Genomic DNA, 17,478 nt, shown 5'->3' on the forward strand with positions numbered 1-17,478 from the left:
GCAACACTGTTTTCACCTTTGCCTCTTTGTGGACAGCCTTGACTATAAAGTTTCTTTGTGTTAGTGGTCATACAGAGCAGGACATTTGGTATATGTTAGAACCAAGAGCTTTATCTCTTTCAAATTTGGGTTGAATTTCTGTATTATACCAAAATAAAATTTATAAGGAATTCTGTTATGAGGGACAATAGAAGCTTCTTAGTCATTGTCTTTCGATCATTACTCAATAAATGTGGCAAAGAATAAAGGAGTACTTTCTTATAGGTAAGTATATATTTTTTTTAAAATTAATTCTGGAAGAGTTCTTCCACTTAAAAGTAAGTATGTAATATCAAAAATGTCAATATCTATAAGAGGAGAAAAAAGTGAATGGTGTATTGAAAGCAGCTTTTTTTCAGATATATATATATATAGATATATATATCTTCCGTCGTGAGCTCAAAACATATTTATTCATTAAAGCGGGACTGGCATAATTAGTGATGTATTTTAATTGGGTTTTTTAATATTTTTAACTTTTTAACTTAAATTTTAATAATCAGCCTTTAAAATTTGCTCTTTTTAAATGTTGTTTTAAATTGTATACCTCTTTGTTTTTATTCTGGCTGTACACCGCCCTGAGTCCTTTGGGAGAAGGGCGGTATAAAAATTTAATAAATAAATAAATAAATAAATATGTGTGTGTGTGTGTGTGTGTGTGTGTGTGTGTGTGTGTAGGTCTTTGGTTGTTCGGGTTTTCTCCCATGTAAAATTGGAAGTGTCTTGGCGATGTTTCGATGAAGTCTCATTCGTCATCTTCAGGCTTCAGCTTCGTGCTTCTGGGAGCAATGTGTGATTGCAGCTGTTTTTTCCTTTTAACTGCTAGTGGGGGTTAAGTTAAAAGGAAATTAAAGGGAAGAAACTTCCAGTTAAAAGTTTAAAGGGAAGAACTTCCAGTTCTTCCAGTTAAAGGGAAGAAACAGCTGCGATCACACATTGCTCCCAGAAGCACGAAGCTGCAGCCTGAAGGTGGGAAAACCCGAATAACCAGACCTACATACAAACACCCGCGAAAACCTCAGAATATATATATATATATATATATATATATATATATATATTTGTTTTCTGAGGTTTTCACGGGTGTTTGTATATAGGTCTTTGGTTGTTCGGGTTTTCTCCGTGTAAAATTGGAAGTGTCTTGGCGACGTTTCGACGAAGTCTCATTCGTCATCTTCAGGCTTCAGCTTCGTGCTTCTGGGAGCAATGTGTGATCGCAGCTGTTTCTTCCTTTTAACTGCTAGTGGGGGTTTGAACTGATTGGGTGGGAGCTTGGCTGTGCTCTGATTGGATGGGGTTTTTTCTGTGCTCTGATTGGATGGGGGTGTGTCCTGTGTTGGTGGGGGCTTGGTTGTGCTCAGTCTAGTCTGTGCTGCAGGGGGATTTGAGCTGGTGAGCTGCATAGCTGTTGTTTGGCTTTGTGGTCGTGCTACATCTTCATAGTGGGTGTCAGTCTGCTGCATGAATGGAATGGAATAAAAAACTCATTCCAGTTCATAGAGATCATAAAGAAACAAAACTTACAGCCCAGCGACCTACTCGTGAGCTTTGATGTCATATCCCTCTTCACCCAAGTGCCAATCAAAGAAGCCTTGACAGCTATCCAAAACAAATATAACCCCCCCAAGCACATCCTAGATCTGACCAACCACTGCCTATCCAACACATACTTCATCTACAATGGACAAAAATACAAACAAGTAGAAGGAGCACCCATGGGATCACCCCTCTCACCTGTCATTGTCAATCTCTACATGGAACACTTTGAAACCCAAGCTCTAGAAAAATCTGATCACAAACCCAAACTCTGGCTCAGATATGTAGACGACACCTTCATAATCTGGCCACACAGGAAAGAAAAACTTGACAACTTCCTCACACACCTCAATAGCCTACACCCCAAAATACAGTTCACCATGGAAACAGAAGTTAATAACCAACTTCCCTTCCTGGATGTCTTAGTCTACAGAAAACCCAATGGCTCCCTAGGACACACCATCTACCAGAAGAAAACACACACAAACCGCTATCTGCACGCACTCTCACACCACCACCCAGCACAGATCAACTCCGTAGCCAAGACACTCATCTCCAGAACAAAATGCTTAGCTGATGAACAACACCTAAAACCCGAACTAGACACTCTCACTAATGTACTAACATCCAATGGATTCCCAAACAAATAAGATTACCAAGCTAATCCAAAAGAACCCCCACTAAAACCCAAGACAGAGAACAAGAAAACGGCACAGCCCTCCTCCCATATATAAAAGGCACCACAGACAGAATCAGCAAGATCCTCCACAAACACAACATCAAGACAGCATTCTGCACAAACAGAAAAATATCCACCATCCTAAGAAACCCCAAAGACAAAATTGAGTTAGAAAATCAAGGAGTATATGAAATCCCATGCACCGCCTGCCCCACCACATACATTGGACAAACCAACAGAAGAATAAGTGCACGCATTGAAGAACACAAGAACTCATTCAAAAAAGAGGAACCAACTTCTTCCCTGGTCCAACACTTTAAAGTCACAGGACATGATATTGACTTTAAAAGACCAGAACTATCGCCAAAACTGAACACTTTAACAACAGAATAATCAGAGAAGCCATTGAGATAGAAAACGCCCACACAGCATGAACAAACGAGATGACACCTCCGCCTACCAGCCATTTGAAACCCGCCTTATTGACAAACGAGTCCCTAACACGAGGAATGACACCAGACCCACACTCACAAGGTCCACACAGGATGTCACCACCACATCCACCCAGAAAGCAGACCCAAACCCACACTGATCATAAAACATGACCAAGGACCAGAAGCCAGACCGCAGCTGCAACATTAGCCATTTCAAACCCCTCCAATCCATTCATGCAGCAGACTGACACCCACTATGAAGATGTAGCACGACCACAAAGCCAAACAACAGCTATGCAGCTCACCAGCTCAAATCCCCTGCAGCACAGATTAGACTGAGCACAACCAAGCCCCCACCAACACAGGACACACCCCAGCCAATCAGAGCACAGAAAAACCCCCATCCAATCAGAGCACAGCCAAGCTCCCACCCAATCAGTTCAAACCCCCACTAGCAGTTAAAAGGAAGAAACAGCTGCGATCACACATTGCTCCCAGAAGCACGAAGCTGAAGCCTGAAGATGACGAATGAGACTTCGTCGAAACGTCACCAAGACACTTCCAATTTTACACGGGAGAAAACCCGAACAACCAAAGACCTATATATATATATATATATGCACGTATGTATGTATGTATGTATGTATAAATTTTTTTAAACAAACAATTCATCATTAATAAAATCATTGTATCATCTGGGTATAAAAAATTTTGTGTCTTCAGAATCAACATTTATCATCATTTTCTTAGTACATATTTATCTTTCTTCTTATGTTCATATTTGCCATATTACAGCATATTTTTTTCCATATTTCTTGCTTTTACATTGCTTATTGTTTATATTCAGTTTCTATCCATTGATAAAATTGCCCCCATATATTGTAATACTCCAATTCTTCCTTCCCTTTAATTGAGCTTTTTTTCAGATTGTTGGACTTCAGCTCCTATAATCTTTGGCTCATCATATAACCCAACCAATAACTGTGTTGGGATTACCGGTATCAGAAATGACATCTGGCACATCTGGAGACAGAGGAAGGCACTATCAATTCTTGAACAACTTACCATATTTTTCAAAGTATAAGACGCACTGGAGTATAAGATGCAGTTTAATTTTTGTGGAGGAAAATAGGGGGAAAAAAGTTTGCTGGTTTTGAGCGCGCACTTTTTACCCCCTGCTTGGGGATAAAAAACAGCTTCTAAAGCACAGCTGAGAGGGAGCAGCAATGAGAAAAGCAGGCAAAGCAGAGAGATCATTCGCTGGCGCCTCGTTAGGCCTGAAAAAAAGCTTCTAAAAGACAGCCGAGAATCGGAGGGAGCAGGAAAGCATGTGGAAAATCACTTCACTCGCTAGCAACTCGTTAGGGCTGAAAAAAAGCTAAAGCACAGCTGAAAGTCAGAGGGAAGATCGCTTTACTCGCTAGCGCCTCATTAGGGTTGAAAAAAAAGCTTTGAAAAAGCTACATTCAGAGTATAAGATGCACCCAAATTTTCAGCCTCTTTTAAGGGTGAAAAAAGTGTGCCTTATACTCTGAAAAATACGGTAAGTATGTTTAGCCTTATGCAGAGAATCAGAACATGAGATGTTTGTAGCACTGATGATCTTGTCAGTTTTTGCAGTACAGCTCATATTTCAACATCATTCCAAGTTTAGTTTTAGCTACAGTCTCTTCAAATTTTCTGTCCATTTTTTCATTCTGGCTTTCTGAGAAGACAGACATCCAATCACCTACTATGCCTAAAAAAGAAAAGAAAAGAAAGAAAAGAAGAATTACAGTGGTAGGTGGAAGGTAAAGGGTGAGAAAGTCTTTCTCCCAAAGACTTGCTATTCTTCAAAACTCTATGGAGATTGTCAGTCATCCAGGTCATAATTGTCTCAAAGATACTTTTTCAAAAGGCAGCTGGACTGGTTTTCCCCTTGAGGGAGAAGAAGAAAACATTTTGCTTCTCATCCAAGAAGCTTCATCGGTTCTGGCAGGATGGGGGCGGGGTGATGGGAGGATTAGCCCAAAAGTTCTCTTGCTTATCGAGACAGCTGTTAAATGAGTTTTGGTCCGTTTTATGACCTTTCTTGCCACATTTGTTAAATGAATCACTGCAGTTGTTAAATTAGTAACATGGTTGTTAGTTTAATCTGACTTCCCCATTGATTTTGCTTGTCAGAAGATTGAAAAGGCCTGTCTCTGGGACATGGCAACCATCATAAATACAAAACAATTGCCAAGCATCCAAATTTTGATCACACGACCATGGGGAAACTGCAATGGTTGTAAGGGTGAAAAATGGCCATGTCACTTTTTTCAGGTATGCTATAACTTTGGTCACTAAATGAACTGTTGTAAGTTAGGGTCTGTATCATATTCCCTAATATTTGAATAAAGCTACCTAAAAGGTAAAGGTAAAGATTCCCCTCGCACATACATGCTAGTCGTTCCCGACTCTAGGGGGCGGTGCTTATCTTCGTTTCAAAGCCGAAGAGCCAGCGATGTCCGAAGACATCTCTGTGGTCATGTGACTGGCATGACTCAACGCCAAAGGCGTATGGAACGCTGTTACCTTCCCACCAAAAGTGGTCCCTATTTTTTCTACTTGCATTTTTTACATGCTTTCTAACTGCTAGGTTGGCAGAAGCTTGGACAAGTAACGGGAGCTCACCCCATTACACGGCAGCACTAGGGATTCGAACTGCTGAACTGCTGACCTTTTGATCATCTTAACCCCTGAGCCACCGTGTCCTTAAAGCTGCCTAAGCTAATGTCCTAAAAGCATTATGAATATCAGCCTTTCCCAATCCATTGCTAGACTTCAGCCCTTATCATTCCTACCCAACACACCTTTAAGTATTGGGAGTTGAAATCCCACACACCATGAAGCCACTAGATTAGAGAAGACTATTAAGTATTATTGACAAAATTATTAAAAATATTACAATATTACCTTTGCGGAAAAGTATCTTCCCTAGTTTTCCATAGTTTTCTGTGGTACCTTTCATGCTTTCAAAACTTGTTTTCTTTACAATGCTCTCAATTTCCTCTTCAGTCACAGAAAAGTCAAAGAATTTGGCTATTTTTTTCAGTGCTGAGACTGGATTCTGAATAACACATCAATATATAACATAAGTAAAGAGTTGAGAAGGAGGAAGGGAATAAGAAGGTTTATTTATTTATTTATTTTTCAAATTTATATACCGCCCTATCTCCCTAAGGACTCAGGGCGGTTCACAGGCAGTTAAAATACATATAAATACAAATTAAAAAACAACAATTAAAAAACTTATTCTATTGCCGAATTTAAAAAACAATATAAATAATAAAAAAACCCTTAAAACCAATAACTTTAAAACCTAATCCAGTCCCGCGCAGATGAATAAGTGCGTTTTAAGCTCGCGACGAAAGGTTCGGAGGTCCGGAAGTTGACGAAGTCCTGGAGGGAGTTCGTTCCAGAGGGTGGGAGCCCCCACAGAGAAGGCCCTTCCCCTGGGTGTCGCCAGACGGCACTGCCTAGCTGACGGCACCCTGAGGAGTCCCTCTCTGTGAGAGCGCACGGGTCGGTGAGAGGTATTTGGTAGCAGTAGGCGGTCCCGTAAATAGCCCGGCCCTATGCCATGGAGCGCTTTAAAGATTGTCACCAACACCTTGAAGCGCACCCGGAAGGCCACAGGTAGCCAGTGCAGTCTGCGCAGGATAGGTGTAACACGGGAGCCCTGAGGGGCTCCCTCTATCACCCGCGCAGCCGCGTTCTGGACCAACTGAAGCCTCCGGATGCCCCTCAAGGGGAGCCCCATGTAGAGAGCATTGCAGTAATCCAGGCGAGATAGGGTGGAAGAAGGGAGGAGTGGAGAAGGAGGAGAGAAAGTAGTAAAGTGAAGGAGATGAAGGATGGGAAAGTAGTAGAGGGTAGAGGGAGGTTGTGAAGAAAGGAAGTGGCAGTCGGGCAGGCCTGAATCAGTAATAAATAAAAATTAATGATTAATGATGGATAATAGTTTGTACATAAATATGATGTTGGAAAATGGAAATAAAAAATTTATAATTGAAATATATAACATAAGTAAGTGATGCTTTCCTGGAAACATTTAAATTCCTTCCATTCATGTCTTGATCTAGGTACCACACGGTCATTTTGATATTTATAGGTTGGGCTTGTGCAAATTAGAATAAATAAAGAAATAAGCAAAAAACCCATAATCTTTATTGTTTCATTGAAATATTAGTAGGAGTAGATCAGCAGATCCAGAGATTGGCTTTAAAATGAAAATGTTTCTGAGATATTTACTTAGAGAAAAATAACCAGGCAGAAACATTGAATTACATTTCCTATTTCTATTTCCTGATCAATTGTTCATTACTATATAGTACTTGGCAAGACGTAATTTTATTATTAAATTAAATCTAAATATTTACTCTTAAAAACTTACCTCTTTTATTTCCTCATAGGTAATAAAAGATACATTGCTGTCATCCAGATAGTTGTTCCATTCAGTAATATGATCAAAATAAGATCCATAAGCCACTGATAGGAAAGCAAAACATTTTGGTTATTTATCTATATAACAGAGTGAACAGTAATGAGAATATTTATGTTGGTGTTTGGCCCCACAGTCCCAGAAAACAACCAAACAAACATCCACCTATTCATTTTTTTCCATCAATATTTTATATTGATTCCAATATGATCTTTCACTGTACCCTTTCTATTTTACATTTTTCTGATAATTAACAAATGTGGATTATGATACATAGTTTAAATTATTATTATTATTATTATTATTATTATTATTATTATTATTATTATTATTATTATTATTATTATTAAATTGTTGGGTTGCTTGGCTAACGGGAATCCACAGAGAGAATCAAAAACTTATGACTGCTGAATCAAAACCTTTTTTACTTATACAAAACATTTTTAAAATGATGCAGGGTTTGATTGTATAGTCATGTCCGTCATCTTTTTGACATTTTGACAGCCCCCTGTTTGTTAGCTTGTTAGATTGCCTTAATTATTCACCAAAACTGATGTTTGCTTTGCCATTCATTCACAGTCTGATAATTGAAATTTTTCTTTGTGGGGTATGTTGTCATTTCAAGCATAGTCAACCACATTCAGAGACATTGGCAAGATCCAACATTCTCATCAAAATGAGGAAAGCACCAAGGTGCCATCATGCCCCCAGGGATCCTTTTGCCCTCCCTTGATGCCACCTTCAGACACTTCTGGTCACACCTGTCCCAGAATTATCAATGTCCTTGCTCCTTGAAGTAAATATATTTGGCCACTTTCCTTACACTAAACCGAAAAGTCAACTTTAAAACAAATGTAGTATTTTTCATTATCAATACTAGTAGAACTGATGGTGTCAAATGAGAGACTTAGAATACTGAAAAAAATGGATCTCGATTTAACAGGCAATAATATTAAACGGCAATTAAGCAGATAAATGAGAATTAATGTCTACGGAGATTCTCAGCCATCCAGGTCATGGTATTCTCAAAGGTTAGGGTTAGGGTCAAAAGGCAACTACATTATATTTTTATCCTTGAGGAAGATGTTTCACTTCTCATTCAAGAAGCTTTTTCAGTTCTGACTGGATGGTAGATGGATTACTTTTCAAAGGAGCTTACAAATGATTCCTGAATGGAAATTAATGTATTTGCAGAGAGTATGGGAAGCAAGAATATTTTTCTTTATAGTCTGTGTTAGACATGTATACTACAAACACAAATCAAATAAATGTTACTTACTGGCCAAATTCACACAACATGCTGTACTAGACTAAAATGAGGTTGGGTAGTTTGTAGTTCAGTACTATAGGAAACACTGCCATTTTCTTAGCATGTTGTGTGAGCTTTGTCATCACATTACAACATAATGATTTATGGGGATGGAGAAAGTCATAGCATGGTATGCAAATACTAGGCTAATGTGAAGTTAATCCTGGTTTATTACGTCTGTGAGATGAATTTAGAGAATGAAATGAAACATGGAACTATTGTTCCTTTTACTGAAGCAGCAGAAATAATTTTCTGTGCCCAAAGACAAACAGAGAAAGGAATCCTTTGTTCAAAGAGATCTTGCTTCTCCTTCACAGACAGATAGAAGGTACAGGAGACTGAAAGATAAATAAAATAAGACCAAGGGCTCTCTGTAATCCACTGTCTGCCTTATTTCAAGCATGGATATATATTTTTTCCAATGAATAAGAAGAAAAGAACACCTTTTCCAGTGATAAACTCTTCAAAGAACTCATCCCAGTTTTTCTGATCAGAATTCAGTTTTATGCCTTTGGAAAAATGGAAGAAAGATACAGCTGTATCCTTTGGATTCCGAAACAAAACCAGTATCTTTGAAAGAAAAAAGAATATATTGGCATGTAAGTATAAAATCTAGGAGAGCAGAGCCAGAATAGTAGTAAAAACAGTCCATTTTTGAAAATCAAAGTATGAAAGTTCAAATGTATTTGGAAATGAACTGAATAGGGATTAGAGATAAAATTATCAAATTAGGAGAATATTTTTTTTAAAAAAAAAGTTATTTCACAAAACAGAATAGCAGAATAACCCAGAGGAAAGGACCTTGGAGGTCTTCTATTCCAGTCCCCTGCTCAAGCAGGAGACCCAGTGCCTTTCTGAAAAAATGGTTGTCCAATCTATTCTATTTCCATTTCCTAAGTAAAGTATTGTAAGTAGCAAAGCTAAGAATATTTGACATGAGATTTAACAATGGCTCACTCTGAATAATTAAGTGAAGATACCACTGATTTGATGAACTTGTCTGATACAACACTAAATAACAAAATCAAGCTGCAACAATCCCAGACTTCGAGCTCCAATGTTGAACCTTTCTTGCTTGCTTGAAAAACAGAAGAAATCATTCAATGTTTATTTTGAATAAAATAGTTTCTTATAGCTGTGCTCCAGGCCAGTTCAGGACCTAAAAAGTTGGTATGATCTTGGGCTTGTTGTCCTATTTTTCTGTGTAAATTAATTTGACAGCACCTTATTGATAGATGATATCTATCATCTATAATGACATATAAAATTGTAATTGAGAAAATGCAGGTACTTACTTTTGTCTTCTTTTCAAAAAGAGACCTGGGCAACTTTCGAGGGATGAGGTGTGTTTTTATAATTCTTCTGGAAGGCAGTTTTTCCATCCTCTTTAATAATATTAAAATCATAGCAAGTTAACACCGTTCATTCAAAGAGGGACATTATAAATTAGGGACATTAAAGTTCATCCCTAAAAAAACTGAGTCCCACTGATCTTTGTCATCCTAAACTCTGTGGTGGAATCTCCAGCTAGACTGGAGGGAGGGGCCTGAGTTTGGAGTTATTGCGCGACAGGAAGCAGCACAGGTCTGAGCTCGCCCAGAATCCTTGAAGCCTTACATTAGCATTTGGACTTATATACCTCTTCACAATGCTTTCCAGCCCTCTCTAGGTAGTTTACAGAGTCAGCCTATTGCCCCTAACAATCTGGGTCCTCATTTTACTGACCTTGGAAGGATGGAAGGTGGAGTCAACCTTGAGCCTGGTAGGACTCGAACTGCCGAACTGCTGGCAGCCAGCTATCAGCAGACATAGCCTATAGTGCTGCATGCTAACCAATGCACCACCACGGCTCTTGCTGTTCCCAAGGAAATGCAATCATTCTGGTCAGATTCTTGTAACATAGACAACTAGCAACAAAACTCTTCAGGAATCCTTGCGGTTGCTTTTGCCTGATGCTACCTAATTATTTGATTGTTTCATATAAATCATACTGATTGATGTGAGGAAGTTACTGTGGGATCCATAGTGCAGTGTAAAAATGTGAAAGAATTGGGCAGCTAAACACTGACTGTCATTCTGTGACATGATATCCCCAATACTTGTGCTGCATTTGGAGAGTGATAAATTCCTCTGGGAAAGCACTGAGGTGGAGCAGATAAGGTTTTTTTCTTTCACATATACAGAGATCTGATACTAAGAGTTTAAAGGATGTGAAAACAAGCTAGTGAGCCAGCAGAAAGGAAATTGGAGTTGAAGTTTTGGAACTGGGTGGGTAGGGGAACATGGCTGGCAAATTAAACTGGATTTAGTTAGTTTGGGTGCTAAAAGTTCTCATGTTTAAGGTGGACCAAATACCACCACTTCTGGTGTAATGACAAGATCCCAGAAAAGAGAACAGAATTGTGCTTTGACGATTTGCTCCTACCCAATCGGGGATTAGAGAAGACTCAAGAAGAAGGTAATTATTTGGCTAGCCACAAGAGATTGGTATCTAAGCATAATTAACAAAAAAGGTAAAGGTTTCCCTGTCAGTCATGTGTGACTCTAGGGCACGGTGCTCATCTCCGTTCCTTGGCCGAGGGAGCCAATGTTATCCAAAGATAATCCATGATCATGTGACAAGCATGGTTATACGCCAAAGGTGCACAGAATGCTATTACCTTCCCATTACAGTGGTACCTATTAATATACTTCCATTTGCATGCTTTAAAACTGCTAGGTGGGCAGAAGCTGGGGTAAGTAATGGGAGTTCAGCCCATGGCATGGAGGTCAGATCTTGAACCCGGGATGTCAGCTCTTCAGCTAACAAGCTCATCATCTTTAACCATTGAGCCATTGCATCCCCTACATAATTATCACATTTGGTTAATTCTAATATGAGAAATTATATGGTTTACATAGTTATATTTTAGAAGCACAGTGACACATACACACAATATGACACAGTAGTAATACACTTGCGGGCAGAGAGATAAATGTGCACAGAATAGTAGAGCAATAAAGCTATATATCAATTTGCTCCGTTCCAACCTCTTGAAGAGCCCTGGTGACTCAAAGTTTGCCTACAATACAGTATTGTAGGCAAACTCTGCCCACAGCCTGGAGTTTGATCCTGACGGGCTCAAGGTTGACTCAGCCTTCCATTCTTCTGATAAATGATAAAATGAGATTGTTGGGACCAATATGCTGACCTTGTAAACCACCCAGAGAGTGCTGTAAAGCATTATACAGGTGGTATATAAGTCTAAGTGCTATTGCTATTCTTCAAGAGTCTTTGTAGACAGATGGAGAAGGGAGAAGGAAATACTTTGCTGCATGCTGCTTACATTATTATTTTTGCTTTGTTGAAATGCTACAATGCTACTGTTCTCTTTTAACAAATCTCATTTATGAGACCTATCCAGTTTATCTGATTGGGTCCTGAAAGCTCCCCTCACATGCACACCTGTTGTGACTCCAGCCCCCGAACCTGGACCCATGTCCAACAGTGACTCCGAGAGTGAAGGGGAAGGGCCGGTAAGGCTTACCTCGGGAGCACCGATTCCTTTGGCCCAGCTCCAGGAGCCAGAACCAGACCAGTTGGAGGACGTAATGAGGCCGTCATCCCCCGATTCCTCCCTTCCCCAGGCTACGCCTTCAGACCCAGCTGATAATAATCAAGCTTGGCTTGACCCGCGCTTCAGAAGATTAGAGAGGCGGCATCATCAAAAGGAAGGGTGGGGCAGGAGCCCCACCCCACAGGATATATAAGGAGCTTTGGGATTGCTCTCACTCCACGGGAAGCAAAAGTTTAGCTGAATCATTTCAAAAAGAGCTGAAAGTCTTGCTACGTGAGTCATTTGTTTGAACTTTGGCAGGCAGCTGCGATTTCTCTGCCAGGACTGATAAGAGCCATGAATCCACTGGCTGAAGGCCAGCTCATGGGTCTGAAGTGGGGAAGGAGACAGAACAACACCCATTACAAGGAGGCTGAAGGCAAGAGTGGACTTGGGAGAGAAACGAAAGTCAATAGTGTTCTTCAATTTTTGCTTCCAAAAATTTAGCAACTTGTTTAGAAGGAAGACACTTTAGAAGGAACCATACACAGCTGGAAAGCCAACATTTTAAGCAGGTTTTTTCCCCCTTCCCATGCAAACAATGTGTTTAAAAATGACTTTTGGCATCTCATTCCTACTAATAGAAATAAATCACTGAAAACAGTTCCAGGCCAAATTTCCCTTGCTAAATTGTGTTCAGTATGTTCAGTACAGCATTCCAGAACTTTTCAGCTCACATGGAACTCTTGGTTGGATACAATGGTCCCTTAATTGATTCCAGAGAAATGGATAAGGTTTCCCTCAGTACTATAGGGATATAGATTGAGGAAATTCTTCAGATGCGGAATGGACACTTGGATCCTTTCCTATCTGACTGTTATTGATAAATTGCATTTTTTCCACAATAGTCTGTGAAAGAAGGCACGGGCTGAGCTAAGTATTTCTAATAAGATACAGAGCAACACAAAATGTTTTAAAATAAGGACAAGCTGAAAATCTCTGACAGAATTTTTATTTCTAGTCCTTATTATTATTATTGTTGTTGTTGTTGTTGTTGTCTTCAAGCAGCCTGTATATGGTCCCTGAATTGGCAGTGTGTTGGGTGTTTACCACTGTTATTTAGTGGCATATTATCAAAAGTTAAAGATGCAATTTCATTCTGTATTCCAATGGAAATAACACTAAATAAGCCTGGCTAAACTTTGGAATAAAATTAATTCAGCTAAAAACCAAAGCAGACAAGCTAAAAATGTTTCTCTGCTGATTTGAGTCTTGATGTCAATGGTGGCTCCCTTGTATCCAATCTTCTGATGCGAGGGTCACACCAATCAGCAGCTGTTGGGAATAAACCCTCCTCAGGCTCACATGCTGTGGAGGAGGGGGAGGGGTCTAGCTGCTCTGTTTGCCTGGGCATGGAGTCAGGGCTGGGGCCGGGAGATGCTCCTTCTTCTGCAGTTTGTGTGGGCATGGAGCCAGGACTTGGGCCGGGAGGCATACATTCCTCAGTGTTCGGGAGCAGGTAAGAAGGCCCCGGCTGCTCTGAGGGCGGGCAAGACACAACAATATCCTTGCTGTAAGCTGATTAAACTGAACACAGAGAACTCACATAAACATCCCTATTTCTCTTCTGCACCCATCCAGGTTTTTTTCCTTCCTAATGAGTGAATTTCACTTTGTTAAGTCTCAAGATGCTCTACACTATATAAATCAGAGGTCTCTAACCTTGGCAACTTTAAGCCTGGAGGACTTCAACTCCCAGAATTTCCCAGGCAGCAAAGCTTCACACTTAAAGTTGCCAAGGTTGGAGACCCCTGACATAAATAGCATTCCTGTTTACAAACCCTTCTCAGCTTGTAAATCATGTCATTTTCCTGCCACTTGATAGAAGCTACTGAGTATTTCTCTGACTTCTAACCTCAAATTTTTCTGGATCTCCAAATTCGAGAAAAGGAAATAATGATACTTCCTGCAGTATTTGCTGCCTTCGCTTCTGCTCGTCTTCATCATATTTTCCAGAGGCAATTTCCAGCTGCGTTAAAATCTCCCCAACCCAGTTTGAACCTGAAGAAATGCAGAAATGTTGTCACTTAATATGTCAAAGTACATATCTGGACCATAGGTCATTTCAACCATATCAGAGTTGAAAACATAAATAATAGAATGAGAAAATGCAGGAATAAACATGGTTCATAACATTTCAAAAAAAAATGAGAGACAGGTGCACTTCAGGTGTCCGTTGCATGCACAGTATCTTTAAGTATGTAAACTTGTTGAGTAAGAATTTTATATTGAACAAGTAACTAGACATCAGGCATTGTTAATAAAATGGCAATTATCAATTTCTTCTTAAAATAAGAATATAGAAACATAGAAAACTGTCAGATAGAGCTGTATTATAATTAACATTATATGAAATATTCATGATCTCAGAATCAAAGTCCTTGCAACCTTGAATAGTTAAATCTATCCGGTTTGACTAGATATGTGCTGTATGTAATTATTTTGGGGTATATCCACAGAATACAGAATTTATTAACACACCAGCCCAGATCCTGATAAAGTCATTTTTCTTTTTCTTTTTTCATAAAAAAGTTTTATTTTTACAATCATATCAAACAGCTCATCCAATGCACAGTTATATACAATTAGTCGGGCTTGCCCAGTCACCACCCCCCTTTTAACTCTCTTCCCTCTTCTACCTTCTTCTACTTTCCAGATCTTCCTCTCCTTCTCTTAGCTACATCCTCTCCTCCCTCCACCCTACACCTTCCTTCTCCCTCTTCTACCCCTCTTCCTTCCTCTTCTCCTCTTTCCTACCTCCTACTCTCTCCTCTTTTCTCCCTCCCCACCGTTCTAAAATGGTAACTGGGCAGACCCGACCCTACATTAATTATGTTTATACATCTTCAATAATCCTTGTACATTAACCATCACTCCATCCTCTACCCTTAACCCCCCAATTCCCTTACCCCTTACCCCCCACCCCCCACCCCGACTTCCCAGAACAAAATGCAGGGTATCAAAACTAACAATCATAATCCAAAATAAATCCTAAATTATAATCTCTAGTCACTCCACACATAATCACACTCTCAATTCCCCTCTCCTTCAGAAACTGATAAAGTCATTTTTCAATACTACACAAACAAGAGGAAAATTAATTTTACAACTTTTGTTTATGTATTTTCATACATTGCATGGATTGATTTGGAAAACTGATTTGTGATTGACATTTTCAGAATGACAGTATTGTTATATAGTTGATTATTTTAAGCAGAAATGCCAATATCATTGTATGACCCCTGTATTTCTGGAAAGACACAGAAGGTCAAGAATCTCATCTTAAACATAATAATTGGTGACGACTTATTTAACCCATCATAATAAAATGTCTAGTGCTTTGGAATCTGCTAGTTTTTATTTAACAGGAATTTTATTAGAAACTCTAAAGGAACTATTAAAACATGCATACATTTGACCAGGATGATATAAATTCTCCTGCCTTGAAAAGAGGGCTGGCCTAGAAGATCTCCTACCCTATGATTCTATATTTTACGTGTACAGAGACAAAGACATTCCTTGCAAAATTGTGATACTCACCTGTTTTGGGGTATGACACTAGTACAATATCATCTTTCCGAGCTCTAAAGGTATTAACTCTTTTTAGCGTTTCCAGGGAACTAATCATAGCAGGATATAACACTCCATCGTACATAAAAGTCCGTTCCGAAACAGCTGCCTTTTCATTTTCTTCCAGCTTCTCATCTAGAATTTTGCCCATCTGTTTTTGAGTCATGATTGTGCTATTCTAAGACCACAGATGGGTAGCTTAGAGATTCAGTTGGCTTCGTAAGTGAAACTAATACATTTATAGAGAAATCAACTGTCACATGACAAAGTACATGCTCAAAGAACAGATCATGTTACTAATTAACTGTCATAAAATAAATCTATGAACAAAGTTTATTCAACCCTTCCTCCTGCAAAAAAAATAATAAAATCCAATGAAGTTGTGGCCAACTTGGATTGAACAGATAACATGTTAGAGGAAAAGATATTCTTAAGGGGATAACTGACCTGAAGCAACCTTCTCTGAAAATGGGGTTAGAGTTGCTGAGTTTATGAAACACTTGCTGGATAGCATGCTAGAAATCTCAGAGCGACACTTTCCCAAAGCAACAAAAGATGACAGTAATTAGCCATTGCAAAAGTAGGATATTCTGCTTGCAATTCCATACATAATAGACAGAGAAAGCACCACTAATTGTTGATGATATACCCATGGCTGGACCAAGACAGACAACTAGCCCCAGACCTAATGGGAGGAACACAGAATAGATTAAATGAAGCTACTTTTGGAGGACAAAGAGATAAAACTGACTCAAAAATTTATATCGTATAAGACCCCAACTTGGAGTATAAGGGGCAGTGGTGAAATCCAATTTTTTTTACTACTGGTTCTGTGGGCATGGCTTGGTGGGTGTGGTGTGGCTTGGTGGGCATGGCAGGGGAAGGATACTGCAAAATCTCCATTCCCACCCCACTCTGGGGCCAGCCAGATGTAGTATTTGCCGGTTCTCCGAACTACTCAAAATTTTCGCTACTGGTTCTCCAGAACCTATCAGAACCTGCTGGATTTCACCCCTGATAAGGGGTAATGAATGAGGGAGGAAAAGGGGGAAAAGGGTTGAGGAATTTGGGAACTAAAATCCACACATTTTAAATTTTCTGCGTTTGAGAATCACTGCTTTTGCCCAATTGCCAGATGGCATGCCTAGATAAAAGGAAAAAGGGTCTCCTAATGCAGATTTCTTTCTGATTCAACCTGTACCGATTCTCCACACATGCAATCTGTTAGAAGAGTTAATGTTTTGGACCAGATGTAGCAATCTACCAGAAGACCTGTGCCCAGAAATAACCTGAATAAAGCTCATCAATACAGAGAACATCTGTGCTGATATCTTCTCATTCAGGCGATTTGAAAGATGGCTAAAGTCTTCATCCAAGCCTCCACCTATCCTTACCTACCGCAGCCCATCACCTGTTAAAGAGAGCAATTGGTGATTGATTTCCTCCCCAGCAGGTGAAGCTCAGCGGCAGGGGAAATAATACTGGGGATTCCATCAATCCAGTCCTTAAATTGTTTTACAGTGAATGCTGTAAGGATAGCACCACTCACAAGCCTTCTTATCGAGGCAAATTATAGCTTAGCTATTGGGGCATGTAATTTACATTAGGAATATAGGGATGTCAAGAAAGTCAAGATGGCAGCTACTGTCAACTTTGTGAAAAAGAGGTAGGGCTTCAGTCACATATTATGACCACCATTTGATATGTTTGACACTCACACAACCTATGGTTGTGTCTAATTTATGCTGATGTACCCTTCCATTAACTAAATGATAGGAGGAATGTATTAACAGATCCAGAAAGAAAAGCTAAAGATTTAAATAGTTTGTTATGTATAGTGATCCACCCAA

At 39.5% G+C, this 17,478-nt stretch overlaps 2 protein-coding genes across 2 annotated transcripts in view; one reads left to right on the forward strand and one right to left on the reverse strand.

The window, feature by feature from the left end:
* Positions 1–17,478, forward strand: part of LOC131190292 (uncharacterized) — a 170,883-nt gene that overhangs the window by 85,832 nt on the left and 67,573 nt on the right. The window lies entirely within an intron of this gene.
* Positions 3,145–16,030, reverse strand: LOC131190282 (sulfotransferase 6B1-like). Its single transcript, XM_058167529.1, has 7 exons — positions 15,599–16,030; positions 13,914–14,059; positions 9,758–9,847; positions 8,906–9,032; positions 7,106–7,200; positions 5,626–5,779; positions 3,145–4,426 (listed from the first exon to the last, which is right to left on the reverse strand). Exons 1-7 carry the CDS (start codon positions 15,792–15,794, stop codon positions 4,296–4,298), a joined length of 939 nt encoding a protein of 312 aa, XP_058023512.1. The 5' UTR covers positions 15,795–16,030; the 3' UTR covers positions 3,145–4,295.

Source organism: Ahaetulla prasina, chromosome 1, assembly GCF_028640845.1.
Source record: "Ahaetulla prasina isolate Xishuangbanna chromosome 1, ASM2864084v1, whole genome shotgun sequence".
Lineage (NCBI taxonomy): Eukaryota > Metazoa > Chordata > Lepidosauria > Squamata > Colubridae > Ahaetulla > Ahaetulla prasina.

Coding starts and splice junctions, on each gene's coding strand:
- LOC131190282 (XM_058167529.1), bottom strand. CDS start 15,794: ATGACTCAAAAACAGATGGGCAAAATTCTAGATGAGAAGCTGGAAGAA. Junction 9,033..9,757: donor TTTTTGAAAAGAAGACAAAA/GTAAGTACCTGC, acceptor TTTCTTTCAAAG/ATACTGGTTTTGTTTCGGAA. Junction 4,427..5,625: donor GAAGATACTTTTCCGCAAAG/GTAATATTGTAA, acceptor TTTCTTTTTTAG/GCATAGTAGGTGATTGGATG.